This window comes from Carcharhinus amblyrhynchos, chromosome 11 (genome assembly GCF_965287045.1).
Source record: "Carcharhinus amblyrhynchos chromosome 11, sCarAmb.v2.hapA, whole genome shotgun sequence".
Classification (NCBI taxonomy): Eukaryota; Metazoa; Chordata; class Chondrichthyes; order Carcharhiniformes; family Carcharhinidae; genus Carcharhinus; species Carcharhinus amblyrhynchos.
Genome location: NC_137334.1, coordinates 15994731 through 16010591, shown reverse-complemented (window position 1 = coordinate 16010591; position 15861 = coordinate 15994731). Strand labels below are relative to the sequence as shown.

The window sequence follows — 15861 nt, the reverse complement described above, 5'->3', positions numbered from 1 at the left end:
CCCTTTGAATAATAGTCCTGTTATTCCTACCAAATAATAGTCTGTTATTCCTACCAAATGGATGACCTCACATTTACCAACGTTGTACTCCATCTGCCAGACCTTTGCCCACTCATTTGAACTACCTATATTTCTCTGCAGACTTTCAGCATCCTCTGCACACTTTGCTGTGCCACTCATCTTAGTGTCATCTGCAAACTTCGATACATTACAATCAGTCCCCATCTCTAAATCATCTATGTAAATTGTACACAGTTGCAGTCCCAACACTGATCCCTGAGGTACACCATTAATCACTGATTGCCAACCAGAAAAACACCCATTTACCCCCACTCTTTCCTTTCTGTTAGTTACTGGAAATCCAGATACACCATATCCACCGGTTCACCATTATCCACTGATCCCCCATTATCCACTGCGCTCGTAATGTTCTCAAAGAACTCCACTAAATTAGATAAACATGACCCGCCTTTCATGCTGTGTCTCCCCAATGGGACAATTTCTATCCAGATGTCTCGCTGTTTCTTCCTTGATAAGTTCAAGCATTTTCCCTACTACAGAAGTTAAACTAACTGGCCTTTAGTTATCCGTCTTTTGTCTACCTCCTTTTCTAAACAGTGGTGTCATATTTGCGGTTTTCCAATCTGCTGAACTCTGGCACTTAGAAAGGCAACAGCACTAACCACTGTGCCGCCCGTGTCTTGCCTTCCTACTCCTCGTAATGGCCAACTATTAGCAGTAGGCAGCATATTACCACAAATTAAAATACGATAAATCAAATACTTCAAATATCCTCCAGAAGGTTCCGAGCAATGGAAACATTGCTTAGGAAGCTGTTCAAGCATTCTATAATAGTCTTAGCAGCAGCATAGCTCTCATTGTTTGCCATACAGAGACTCCAAAAGTGAGGAAATTATTATGAGCATTAATAAAACCAGTTCAATCTCAATTGGGGCACTGTGCCCGATTCTGGGCATCACCTGCTAGGAAGCATGAGGAGGCTTTAAGTGCAGGAAGGATGCATGGGAATAGTTTCCAAGGGTGAGGAACTTCACTGGAGAAGCCAAGATTGTTCTCTCTGGAAAAGAGAAGGTCAAGAGGATATTTGATAGAGATGTTCAAAATCATGAGGGATCTGGGACACATTAATTTAAGGTAACTGGCAAAAGATCCAAAAACATGTAAAAAAAAACTTGTGCTAATATTTACAATCCGGAATGCACAATCTGAGAATGTGGTGGGGAAAGGGTCAATCACAGCTTTAAAAAGGGGAATTGGATAAGGACCTGAAGGAAAAGAGTTGCTTGAGTAGCGCAGTGGGCTGGGAAATACCAGCGGGAGGGCTGACAGGGTTATTTTTTATGATATAATCAGCCTCATGCCAGGAAACAGCACAATGCTGATTACAATATGCAAAGAGTGACTTGCATCTCGTCAGCAACCCCGGGACAGTATCATCTGGACTCGCTAATGTTTCCAAGGCCACTGTGGGAGGTTTCCAACAGCAGGGATTAAAGCAACAGGACTAGGTGTGAAGGCCTCGCCGCTGAGGGCAGTGTCAACCTGGTACTCTGGCACTGCCCACCAGGCATTCTGGCACTGCCCATTGGGCACAGGACAGTGCCAAAGAGGTGGGGTCTTCTGGGGGTGGCTGATTGGTTGTGGTAGGGAGTAATCAGGGCTAGCCATGGGGACATTGGGCTGGTCACTGGGGAGGTCAGGGCTGGCGATTGGTTGGGGAAGCCATTGGGAGGCTGGTAATTGGAAAATCAATATGCACGTGTTAATCTCCCTACTAGAGAACTGGCGTGCTAATACTGGTCTCTTAGCCGGGATTACGCTCCACTCACCTCCACTACCAATGTCTTTAAGAGAACAAAGGATCAGTAAAGAGTTAAGTGATCATTAGGCAAGCTAACACAAACAGTTTACACATAAATGAATGCAGTAAGTGAATCAGGACAAGTAGATATGTTTTTAAAACATACATGTCGATATTTTAAATTTATTGTTTACTTCAGCCAAGCAGAATTACCATAGTAAATGTAGTAGTAAATGTCAATAGTTTAAATCCAGAGGTCTAGGAACCAGCTGGTCAGCAGCAATCATATCAGGAATGTATTTTGCAACATTAATGAATAGGTACATTCACTGCCCAGACACAAGGATAGTTATGTCCCTGGATGCAGGAACACATGTCTATTCATCTTGGCAGTGAGTGGTGGGATGTTCACTTTGACCTTATGGTAGTGTCTGCCATTACCAGGCAACAGGGATATAGTTAAGACCAAGAAGAGACCACGTCTGTTGGATTCATAAAATATCCCCATGCTATTAAGTATCATATGGTTGGCTGAGGTACTTGACAGAAATTTGTATTGATGTATGACTGTTAAATGAAATTGATTTTAAGCTAATGAAAGACAGAATTATTGATCAGAAAAAAATTATAATTGATCTGTATTTGATTACGTATGGCAGATCTTTCAGAGTAAGAACATAAGAAATAGGAGCAGGAGTAGGCAATCTGGCCCTTCGAGCCTGCCCCGCCATTCAATAAGATCATGGCTGATCTGAAGTGGCTCAGTTCCACTTTCCCGCTTTCTCCCCATAACCCTTAATCCCCTTGCCTACCAAAAACCCATCAACCCGCGTCTTAAAAATATTTAGCGAGGCAGCCTCAACCACTTCAACGGGCAGAGAATTCCAGAGATTCACCACCCTTTGAGTGAAGAAGTTCCTCCTCAACTCCGTTCTAAACTGCACCCCCCCCCTTATATTGAGGCTGTGCCCTCTAGTCCTGCTGTCCTTTCTGAGTGGGAAGAACCTCTCCACCTCTACCCTATCCATCCCTTTCATCATCTTATACATCTCAATGAGATCTCCCCTCATCCTTCTAAACTCTAACGAGTACAAGCCCAGTTTATTCAGCCTCTCCTCAAAGCTCAACCCCCTCAATTCCGGTATCAGCCTAGTGAACCTCCTCTGCACTCCCTCCAAGGCCAAAATATCCTTGCGCAAGTGCGGCGGCCAAAACTGCACACAGTACTCCAGCTGCAGCCTCACCAGTGCCCTGTACAGTTGCAGCAAGACCTCCCTACTTTTATATTCAATCCCCCTCGCTATGAAGGCCAGCATCCCATTTGCCTTCCTGACCACCTGCTGCACCTGCAGGCTGGGTTTTTGCAACTCATGCACAAGGACCCCCAGGTCCCTCTGCACCGTAGCATGCTGCAGCTTTTCGCCATGTAAGTAGTAGTCCTTCCTACCATTATTCCCACCAAAGTGGATAACATCACACTTGCCAACATTGTATTCCATCTGCCAGGTCCTCGCCCACTCGCTCAGCCTATCTAGATCCCTCTGCAGACATTCCACTGGGAGTGGTTCTGTAACTCTACTCCCAGAGCTGTTTAATCCTTTGGAAGTCTCTGGTCGGCTTTAGGTTTGTTTTTACGTAAAATAAATTTGTTAGAGATTTGTTAAAATTTGCACAGAGATATTTGCCTTGCAAGTTTTAAATTGTCTAAGTTAAGATACAATTGGCCTCCTTCAAATTTTCCCACAACACCAATTGTGTTTCTGTCTTAATGAATACACAGTTTCTTGCACAGTCTTGGTCACAGCAGGAGGCATACCAAGCTGCGATACAACCAAAAAGAATGCTTTCAATGGTGCATCTGTAAAAGTTGGTGAGAGTCATGTCTGACGTGTCAAATTTCCTTAGTGTCCCTGGCATTGTAAGGCAGCAGTATTAACCACTGTGTCACCATGCCATCCCCATTTATCAGTGTACAAACCAGTGTACAAAACAATTAATTCACAATAAGGGTTTGATCCTCTTTAGAGTTAGCTGATGCATCAGTTATTTCCATCCCTTTCTATTTTGCCCATTGCTTAAGTTTACCAGTTTCGCAGTAGGCTTCAGACTTACTATATATGAGGCACTGCGGTAGATGGAGCTTTCTTCAAGCTCTACCAAGTTTCCATGTCCTCTGGCTTCATCCTGTTCTGCAGATTGCTGTATCCCGATCTTAGGAAACTTTAAGTTCATATCAGATGCCTCAAAGTTGAGAGATTGAAGCTGCAACATAATGGATGTCAGAAATTAACTGGAGATGAAGTTTCGCATACACACAGTCACAAACTTACATCACTCCAAATGTCTCTGGGGCTCTTGTTCACATAGTATTATTTTACCTTTGCAACTGAAACACAAAGGAAACTATCACATCAAAAAACTTGGTGCTTATCAGAGCCTTGGTGCACATTGCTGAAACAGTTTTAACTTTATTTGTTAGTGTCACAAATAAGGCTTACACTAACACTGCAATGAAGTTACTATGGAAATCCCCAAGTCACCACACTCTGGCACCTATTTGGATACACTGAGGGAGAATTTAACATGGTCAATGTGACTAACCAGCACCTCTTTCAAACTATAGAAGGAAACCAGAGCACCTGGAGTAAACCCACGCAGATATGGGGAGAACGTGCAGTCCCCACACAGACAGTGACCAAGCCGGGAATCACACCCAATTGCCCTGGCAAGGTCGCAGTGCTCACGACTGTGCCGCCTTGTCACCCTTGAGCAGGACTATCAAAGTAAAAGAGCATTCACAGCTTTAGACTGTGAACTTTTCTCTCCATCGTGACATCTTGCCCCCTCCCCCACTTTTTGTTTTGTGGCTCCCTCGCCAGGCCCCAACACAACTCCATCCCTCCTCACAGGACCATCTGCCCCCTCGAACAGCTATATGATCTCCTCCTGCTTCTAGTTTCAATGTTTTCCTTCCTGATCTTCCATTCTGTCCCACCTCCTCCTACTAAATAGTTCATCACATTTCTACCTCTCACTTTAGTTTTGAAGATGGACTTGAAATATTAACTCTGTTTCTCTCTCCACAGATGCTGCCAGACCTTATGGCCTAGGTGGAAATGCATCGTCCACTTTATTGCTCGCTGAAGGAGCCCCAGTCATAGAAAACAGAATCAGGAATAGGCCATTCGGCCCTTCGAGCTTGCTACGCCATTCATTATGACCATGGCTGGTCATCAAATTCAATACCCTGAGCCCAATCCCCCACCCCGCCCATATCCCTTGATCCCTTTAACCCCAAGAGCTAGAATGTGACACATCAAAGACCTGCAATCTCAGTACTCAGGGAGTCTCTTCTTGTACTTTCCTTTTACAGCCAAGGAGGCTGACGCAAGTCAATCATTCTACCTTGTCACAGTTCTAATGGTCCCATTCAGATAGATGTAATTTACTTATTTGCTTGTCGATCTAGGGCAAACTCTACAGATCTCTGGTTTCCCAACACACGTACTGCAATCAGATCATAAATACTTCAATACCAGTATCTGGTCAAAGCAAGCAAAATGCAGTGTCCTTAGCACCCTGGTGTCTTGTCTAGGACTCAAGGCACCATTGTTTTCTCTGCCCTCTATATAGATGTGTGGAATTCTGCAAAGGCGTTCATCTTATATTTCTCACAGAGAAGCAGGTTTACTTGCATCCTCTGCTAGATTTCCACTCGAGTTTATCTTCTAACACCTTCATCAATGAAGGCCGAGAATACCATTCCCAACATATCACCTCTCAGCTGTTTTTCATAGCGTACTATAACATTTAGCGTAATAATGCAATTTTTTTACAAGTACAGTCAGTTATAGGGGAGGCAGCGGCGTAGTGGTATTGTCACTGGACAAGTAATCCTGAGACCCAGGGCAATGCTCTGTGGACTCGGGTTCAAATCCAAAGGTGAAATTTGAATTCAATACAAATCTGGAATTGAAAGTCTAGTGATGACCACGAGACCGTTGTCATGGTTCACTAATGTCCTTTAGAGAAGTAAATCTGCCACCCAAACCTGGTCTGGCCTACATGTGACTGCAGAGCCACTGCAATGTGGTTGACTCTTAATTACACTCTGAAACAGCCAAGCAAACCACCCAGCTCAAGGGCAATTAGAAATGGGCAATAAATGCTGGTCCAGCCATCAACGGCCATATCCTATGAACAAATAAAACAAAATTTAAATAAAAAATAATAAATAATATTTTATTAGAAAATAACAATTTAATTTATTGGATTCCTTCATGTGGGAGAAGATCAAATGGATGGATAGAGTCCATGAAAGGCTAGAATGTACCTGGGTTGTGCAAGGATATTAAATGAGTGGGTAGGCTGTGGGACGTGGGCCAAATAGGCTAATTGGCCTTCTCTTGCCCTGTTCTGTCTGATATTCTAGGTAAAATCCTGAATCTGCTACATTTATTGCAATGTATGATGCCTCAACATTATTTCATCTTTCATTTCTTTTTCCAAAAAGCCTCTGAGTCATCCCATAATGATGTTTTGTTCCCTCAATCGTTTGTCAAAAAAAAAGTGTTGACATAATGAGGCAGCACAAAATATTCCAGAAATGAAATAGTGACATTCAGGCAGCCAATTGTAAGTAGTGGTTACAACAGGTCAATGAAGTCTTTTACCTCATTGCTATTTGTGGGATCTTGCTGTGTATCATAGAATCATAGAGATCCTTCAGTGCAGAAGGAGGCCATTTGGCTCATCGAACCCATACTGACAACAATCCCACCCAGGCCCTATTCCCATGCTCCGCACATTTGCCCTGCTAATCCTCCTGACACTAAGGAGTAATTTGGCATGGCCAATCTGCCTGGCCTACACATCTTTGCACTGTGGGAGAAACCCAGAGCAAATCCACGCAGACACAGGGAGAACATGGAAACTCCACACAGGAGGTCACCCGGGGCCGGGGTTGAACCTGGGTCCCTGACACTGTGAGGCAGCAGTGCTAACCACTGTGCCATTCTTGTATAAACCCACTGTAGTACTGGAGCACACATCAACAGTCAGAGTCATATAGCACAGCAAAGGCCCTTTGGCCCATCAAGGCTGCACCAACAGCAACTATCACTAAAGGCGCGCTAATCCCATTTTCCAGCACTTGTCCCATATTTTTGAATTTACGATATTTCAAGTGCTCATTCAAATACTTTTTAAAGGCTGTAAAATTTCTGACCTTCCAAGGCAGTGCATTTCAGATTCCCACCACCTACTGAGTGAAATTGTTTTTCTCAAATCCCCTCTGAAACTCCTAAAACTATGCCCTCTTTGATGTGGGCATTGCTGGCTGGGCTAATAATTATTGCCCAACCTTAATTGCCCTTGAACTGAATGGCTTGCTAGGCCACTTCCGAGGGCATCCAAGAGTGAACCACATTGCTGTGGGTCTGGATCTCATGCAGGCCAGACTAGATAAGGTCAGCAGATTTCCTTCCCTAAAGGACATTAGTGAACCTGATGGGTTTTTACATCAGCAATGGTTTTGTGGTCATCATCGGACTTTTAATTCCAGGCTTTTAAAAATTGAATTCATTTTTCACCATCTGCCAAGGGTGGGATCGAACCCAAGTTCCCAGAGCACTATCCTGGGTCTGCTAAATTACTAATCCAATGAAAGTACCACCGTCTCCCCAGATCATGGCTGATCCAGTAATAACCTCAAATTTGCATTCCTGATAACCTATCACTTCTTTGATTATCAAGAATCTATCCACCTCTGCCTTAAAAATATTCAAAGATTTTGCTTCCACCACCTTTTGAAGAGAATTCTAAAATTCTGGACTCAGAGAAAAAGTTTACCCCCATCTCTGTTTTAAATAGGCGAAGGTAGATGAGGGCAGTGCAGTTGATGTTGTCTACATGGACTTTAGCAAGGCCTTTAATAAGGTACCGCATGGTAGTTTGTTGCATAAGATTAAATCTCACGGGATCCAGGGTGAGCTATCTAAATGGATACAAAATTGGCTTCTTGACAAAAGGTGGTTGTAGAGGGTTGTTTTTCAAACTAGAGGCCTGTGACCAGCAGTGTGCCTCAGGGATCAGTGCTGGGTCCACTGTTATTTGACATTTATATTAACGATTTAGATGAGAATGTAGGAGGCATGGTTGGTAAGTTTGCAGTTGACACCAAGATTGGTGGTGTAGTGGATAGTGAAAAAAGTTTTCTCCAATTGCAATGGGATCTTGATCAGTTGGGGCAGTGAGCTGACAAATGGCAGGTGGAGTTTACTTTAGATAAATGCGAGGTGATGCATTTTGGTAGATTGAACCAGGGCAGGAGTTACTCAGTTAATGGTAGGGTGTTGGGAAGAGTTATAGAACAAAGAGATTTAGGGGTACATGTTCATAGCTCCTTGAAAGTGGAGTCACAGGTGGACAGAGTAGTGAAGAGGGCATTAAGCATGCTTGGTTTCATTGGTCAGAACATTGAATACTGGGGTTGGGACATCTTATTGAAGTTGTACAAGACATTGGTGAGGCCACGCTTGGAATACTGTGTGCCGTTCTGTCACCCTATTATAGAAAGGATATTATTAAAGTAGGAAGAGTGCAGAAAAGATTTAGTAGGATGCTACTGGGACTTTATGGTTTGAGTTATAAGGAGAAGCTGGATAGACTGGGACCTTTTTCCTCTGGAGCGTAGAAGGCTGAGGGATTACCTTATAGAGGTCTATAAAATAACGAGGGGCACAGATCAGCTAGATAGCCAGTATCTTTTCCCAAAAGTAGAGGAGTCTAAAACTAGAGGGCATACGTTTAAGGTGAGAGAGGAGAGATACAAAAGTGTCCAGAAGGGCATTTTTTCACACAGAGGATGGTAAGTGCCTGGAATAAGCTGTCAGAAGTAGTTGTAGAGGTGGGTACAATTTTATCTTTTAGAAAGCATTTAGACAGTTACATGGGTAAGATAGAGGGCTATGGGCCAAATGTAGACAATTGGGATTAGTTTAGGGGTTTTAAAAAAAAGGCGGCATGGACAAGCTGGGCCGAAGGGCCTGTTTCCATGCTGTAAACATCTATGACTCTATAAAAGGTACCAAAGTTTGTTTTCATCACTGAGAAAGAACACCAGATGTGTAAATAACTCAGGACTCTAACACTTCCTTTCTGTATAAAATTATTTAACTACAGTGTTTCTCTTTATAATTTAACAGTATAATACAGACTTACAGGGACTGGTTGACTCCTTGTTAGAAAGCTGTTACTCAATTCCGGAATTTCACTGCTCTGGTGAAGCCTGGCATCATCCACCCTCGGGAACCAGGGCGCGTCTGGAGTTGTTTCAGATTGGTCAAGTGTCGGCTCAGAATGCTGCAATACAAAGAATCAAATGATAAGTCTCAAATTTGGGTAAATCTGTACGCAGACCTATCTCCCATGTATCCAGGGCTCCCCCATAAGTGCCATCCTACTGGCAGGACACCAACACAGGGGTAACTCCCTCTTGTTAAACCCAGGTTGCCAGGTCAACCATCAGATGGGAAATCTGTACCAGATGTTATCCTGATATCTTTCCTCCCAGTCTTTTAGTGATCCCAGGGTTTGTTTAGTGAGACTTTATCCTTCTACAATTATCTCAGATTGTTCACTGTTATCCCACCTGATAGGGACCAGGAACAGCTGACTGTGTACTGGAGACAACACTGACTGCCAGGAAGAACTGTCAAACTCTGTACTTTGCAGACCTGCCAGCTCATTGCACTCAATGGATTCTACTAGTCAGAGTCCCTGGGAAGTGCCTCAATTTACACTTGGAGCTTTTCCTTAGAGGGTTTTGATTTAATTTGATTTATTATTGTCACATGTATTAACATACAGTAAAAAGTATTATTTCTTGTGAGCTATACAGACAAAGTATACCATTCAAAGAGAAAGAAAGGCGAGAATGCAGAATATAGTGTTTTTAGTCATAGCTAGCGTGTAGAGAAAGATTAACTTAATGCGAGATAGGTCTATTCAAAAGTCTGATGGCAACAGGGAAGAAGCTGTCCTTGAGTTGGTTGGTACATGTTCACAGACTTTTGTATGTTTTTTCTGACAGAGGAGACTATGTCCAGGGTGCATGGGGTCCTTGATTATGTTGACTGCTTTTCTGAGGCAGCTGGGAATGTAGACAGAGTCAATGGATGGGAAGCTGGTTTGCAACACATTCTGTACATTCCATCCTCACTACAACCCCTTACATGATCTGTGTTTATATACCACCATGCAGACATGGAGAGAATGTGCAGACTCCACACAGCCAGTCACTCAAGGGCAGAATTGAACCCAGGTCCCTGACGCTGTGAGACAGCAGTGCTAACCACTATGCAGCCATATTCCTGATTTAACTTGGAGTTAAGATTTAGTGAACATTTATTCTAAAGTCTATTGGCCTGTAACTATTTGCTCCATCACTTTCTCCCTTTTTGAAGAACCATGGATTCACTACAGTGCAGAAGGAAGCCATTTGGCCCATCAAGTCTGCACTAACCACAATCCCATTCAGGCACTTAACACCACTTATTTACTCTGCTAACCTCCTGACACTAAGGGGCAATTTAGCATGGCCAATCAACCTAACCCGCACATCTTTGGAATGTGGGAAGAAACCAGAACACCTGGAGGAAACCCACACAGTGATCCAAGGCAGGAACCCAGGATCGTGGTGCTGAGGGGCAGCAATACTAGTCACTGTGCCACCATACTGCCCAAGAATGGTACCACATTAACTGTACTCTAGTCTAGAGGCACCATACCTAGGTGGCACGGTAGCATTGCTGCTTCACAGCACCAGTGACCCGCGTTCGATTCCAGTCTCGGGTCACTGGCTGTGTAGAGTTTGTATATTCTCCCCATGTCTGTGTGGGTTTCCTTTGGGTGCTCCAGTTTGCTACCACACTCCAAAGATGTGCAGGTTAGGTTGATTGTCCATGATGTATTGCCCCTTAGTGTCAGGGGACTAGGAGGGTAAATATGTGGTATTATGGGGATAGGACCTGGGTGGGATTGTTGTCAGTGTAGGCTCAATGGCCCAAATGGCCTCCTTCTGCATTGTAGATTCTATGATTCTGTGATCAGAGGTTGGTAAATGATGATCTGTGCCTCCACTATTGTTTCCTCTCAACAGCTGAGGATGCATGTCACCTGGATCTGGAGTCGTACCTACTTTCAAAGATGTTAAAATTCCTCTCTCACTGTGCTATTTTAACCTGATATTTCATATTCCTCTGATACAATGGGAGGAGTTTTCCTGGCCGACGACGATGACGGCCGCTGCCGCCACCGCCACCGCCACCACACAGAAATCGTAGCGGGCGGGGGGTGGACCATGCAAAGTTCCATTCATGTCAGGTGGGATTTTCCAGTCTAGGGGTGAGTGCGACCAGAAAATTCCACCCAAAGTCTATATCCTTCTTCTCTTTTGTATTAATAAACAAAATATTTATTCAGATCCATATCAACACCCTCTATCGCCACACTCAGGTTGCCCTCCTGCCCTCCCTCATTCTTTCTTCAGTTAACCTCATGCTCTTTACCTATCAAACATTTCCTTCATTTTAGTTGCCAATACTTTTTCCGTACTCTCCCTTTGCTTTCCTAACTTCTTTATTTTTAATTTCACCCCTACTCTTCTCATTCTCCTCTGGCTGTTCTACATTGAGCATTTTCTGCATTGAGACCTCAGTATTCATCATAAGCTTCACCCACTTCCTTTATTCTCTCCTTGAAATTCCCTGGCACACAGGGGCTTTGGATTTGTCCGTTACATGCATTTTCTTTAAGGGAATATGTTGGTTCTGAACCCTCACTATTTATTCCTCGACTGCCGCCCGCCGATCTGGCATTAGAATTTCTCACAAGTAGCTGATTCAGTCCACTTCAGTTAAATCACATTCCAGTTTTGTAAAATTATCTTTTCCCTTATAAAATGCAATAATAGAATTCCTCCAGTGCAGGAGGCGGCCATTTGGTCCAACAAGTCTCCACCGACAGCAATCCCACCTTGGCCTTATCCCCGTAACCCCACACATTTACCCCGCTAATCTCTCTAACCTATGCATTCTGGGACACTAAGAGGCATTTTAGCATGGCCAATTGACCTCACCTGCACATTTTTGGGCTGTGGGAGGAAACCAGAACACCCGGAGGAAACTCACGCAAGAACGTGAGAGAACGTGCAAACTGCACACAGTGATGCAAGCCAGGAATCAAACCCAGGTCTCTGGAGCTGTGAGGTAGCAGTGCTAACCATCGTGGTACCATGCTGCCCATAATTGAGAACATCAATTTCTGGTCCCGGAGGCTAAGGAAATATGACATATCCACTTTGACTCAGACCAATTTTTACAAATGCACCATAGAAAGCATTCTTTCCAGATGTATCACAGCTTGGTATGGCTCTTGCTCTGACCAAGACCGCAAGAAACTACAAAGGTTGGTGAACGTAGCATGATCCATCACGCAAATCAGCCTCCCATCCACTGACTTCGTCTATACTTCCCATTGCCTCAGAAAAGCAGCCAGCATAATCAAGGACCCCACACATCCTGGACGTTCTCTCTTCCACCTTTTTCCATCGGGAAAAAGGTACAAAAGTCTGAGGTCATGTACCAAACGACTCAAGAACAACTTCTTCCTTGCTGCCATCAGACTTTTGAATGGACCTATCTCGCATTATGTTGATCTTTCTCTGCACCCTAGCTGTGACTGCAACAATACATTTTGCACCTTCTTTCCTTCTCTCCTATGTACTTTATGAACAGTATGCTTTGTCTGTTTAGTACGCAAGAAACAATACTTTTCACTGTATCCCAATGCATGGGACAATAATAAATCAAATCAAATAGCTTTCTGCGTCACCAGAACTACCCTACACCTAATTGTGATGTATCAAAGTGCTCCCCAATCAATACACCTTCCATCTGCCCAGCTTCACTCCCATCTATTAAATTAAGAAACACCCACTCACTTTTTGGACTTGTCACATACTGACTGTAAAAAGGTTTTCCTGAATGAATTTGAAGAGTTTTGCTCCCTCTGTGGCTTTCACACTCATTCTATTCCAGTTAATTGAAGGAGTTGAAATTCTCCACTATTGTGTTCAGGATACTTTTTGCAAATTTAACCATGTGCTTATCAGCAGCACAGCAAGAGTTCAATTAAATGGATGGATCTGCTTGTTAATATCATGTGAAACAGATGTATCTCTCTGTTACATTGTGAATTTTCCCCAGTGAGGTGTTGTACATGCGAATATTCACATTCATCATTTCTATAGGAATTCAACAATTTGAAACTAAATTTCTTCACTATCACAACAATTGTTCAGTCTACAATACTTACATACTTACCACACTTCGAATGCTTTTGGAGATCACTTTTGCATCCAATTCTTCAGCCTTTCCATGTTCTTCATCCAGCGGCTTTGTCGTCTCTGGAGAAGAAAGCTGCAATAGGAAGCGTCAAATGTGGATAAGAATCTTCCCTAGAACGCTCACTTGGTGTCATCTTCTGACATTTCACCTTCTTGGTAGAAATCAAATAGAGGGAGTTCTCACTCACAAAATCTAGCATGCTGGCATATCCACCGTTACCATAACACCCTTTCTCTGAGTCTTTCTGTGGTGCCAATAAGCTTAATTTGGTGAGACCCCATCCTTATACAGACTGTTCATTGCCATCCCATTTACAGGGGCCAGAAACAGCTAGCATTGTGTTAGTTGGACAGATTCTGCACTTTATGAACCTTTCAGCTCACTTTACGTCATAGATTCTGTTCAGTAGTGTCACTGAAAGGTGTCCCAATTCACTCTTAGGCTGGAATACGGTCCAGGTGGCAAGTGTCCCAGTGGTGATCAGGAGCAACCTTGCCTCAGTCATTGATGGGACACCCAGCCAAATATGTGGCCCATTTGGCATTAAGCTATTTGTCATCTAGTCCCTATAAAGACTAGAGTTGCCTCCAGGAGCTGAAGGCCTCACAGCTTTCCAGCTCAGCAGCACCTCAGGGGTGGTGGCCACTGCTGGGACTGCACTCAGCTGACATCTCTAAAGTGAAAGAGAATTCCAGAAACAAAAACTTCAGAACAACCCTTCACAAAGTTTTAACTGAATTAAACTAGGAATTCTCCTGTTCCATTATTACCGCTCTGTAGTTCAGTGTAAAACTCTTTCAGAATTAAAAAGAGATTGAAAGTCCTACGATGAACAGAGTTCTATTATCCAGTGTTCTCCAGTACAGTATGTCAGGTGTTATAGTGAGGGTGGAATATGCAGAATGTATTTAAAGTCTCCAAGGACAAACTGGATTTTACCAGTCCCCTACAGTAGGGACTATGTAGTCCCTGCCCTCACCAATACCCCCACAAGCTGTTTGCTCTCATTGAGGGGACACTGCCCCTTCAATGAGAGGAGTGGGATCTGGGGTTGCCAGCATTGGTCAGGCAGGCCACAGCTTGTGGAAGTATTGGTGAGGGCAGGAACTACATGGGCTGCCATTACCACTAGGGCGGGGGAGCCCCCCCTCCCCGATCTATAGAATGTCGGATTAGAAGGTTCCTCACTCCACTGATACTCCAGGGAAGTTGCCAGGATTCACCAACTGGTCTCTGACACAGTACAGGGCACATGTGCAGCTGATAAAATACAATGAGGATGGGAAAGGCAACTGGAGCTCTGCCACTTCCCCTCATCTTCCCTCGCCATGTCTCCTCTGTTTCACCCTCACCTATCTGTAGGGGGCTGGTAAAATCCAGTTTGTCCTTGGAGATTTTAAATACATTCTGCATATTCCACTCTCAGTATAACACTACAACACACATACTGTACTGCAGAATACTGGATAACAGAACTCTGTTCATTGTAGGACTTTCAATCTCTTTTTAATTCTGAAAGAGTTTTACACTGAACTACAGAGCGGTAATAATGGAACAGGAGAATTCCTAGTTTAATTCAGTTAAAACTTTGTGAAGGGCTGTTCTAAAGTTTTTGTTTCTGGAATTCTCTTTCACTTTAGAGAATGAATAATTCAGGATATTCCACAGAGTCCTCAACAATCCAAGGCAAACATGAATAATTTTCACTTTGAACCACAGAAAGAGCAGAAAGAGGCCATCGAGATTGTCTGGAGGAGCAATCATTCTGGCCCTTCCCTTTGCCCTATCCCAGTAACTTTACACATCTCTCTGAACCTCCGGATATCCCAAAGTCCTTCCCAGCTTGAGAAATATTTGTGAAATGTAGCCACTGCCATAATGGAGGAAATGCTGCAGCCTATTTGTACGCAGGAAAATGATTTTCCATTTAAGAGTTGGCTCCACACTTAGAGTTGACATTGATCACGTTACGGGGTGACACTCACTTTTGTCTGCAGTCCGAGATCTGGAGGATGGCTCTCTATGTCAGTATCCATTCTTGAGGTGGCTTGAAATGTTGAAGGCACTTGAAGCTTGCCAACGTGGGAAAGATCAGAATAATAACAACAGGAAAAATGAAATGAAGAATTAGAAACACAGATAAACCTTTAAAAACACCCTGACACTCTAGCAGTAACTTGGAATCTTGCTCTTGCAAAATCTGGGGCCGGATTCTCCTACTTCGCCCGTGGCTGAGATACTCCCATTCCGCTAAAGTGAATGGAATTTTGGCTGAACACCAAATTCTCCATCCTCGCTGGTAGCAGTGGTGGAGCATGAATGGCTGGAGATCTGTGGAGAACTGGGTGACTGTATGGAGTTTGCACATTCTCCCCGTGTCTGCATGGGTTTTCTCCTGCAGTCCGAAAAATGCGTAGATTAGATGGATTAGCCATGCTAAATTGCCCCTTAGTGTCCAAAGGTGTGCAGGTTCGGTGGGTTGGCCGTACTAAATTGCCTCTTAGTGCCCAAAGATGTGTAGATTAAGTGGATCGGCCATGGTAAATTGTCCCTTCACATCCAAAGATGCATAGGCTTGCTGGATAGTAAATGTATGGGATTACAGGGATAAAGTGGGGGAGAGAGCCTGGG

At 43.7% G+C, this 15861-nt stretch overlaps 1 protein-coding gene across 1 annotated transcript in view; it reads right to left on the bottom strand.

The window, feature by feature from the left end:
• LOC145349797 (uncharacterized) overlaps positions 1-15441 on the bottom strand; it is a 43263-nt gene extending 27822 nt beyond the window's left edge. The window contains exons 1-5 of the mRNA XM_080198342.1: positions 15216-15441; positions 13207-13302; positions 9044-9184; positions 3935-4084; positions 1851-1865 (exon numbers count right to left, since the gene is read on the bottom strand). Coding sequence (XP_080054468.1) covers positions 1851-1865; positions 3935-4084; positions 9044-9184; positions 13207-13302; positions 15216-15266 — 453 coding nt within the window. The 5' untranslated portion in view covers positions 15267-15441. The remainder of the gene's footprint in view (positions 1-1850; positions 1866-3934; positions 4085-9043; positions 9185-13206; positions 13303-15215) is intronic.
• Positions 15442-15861: the final 420 nt, after the last annotated feature.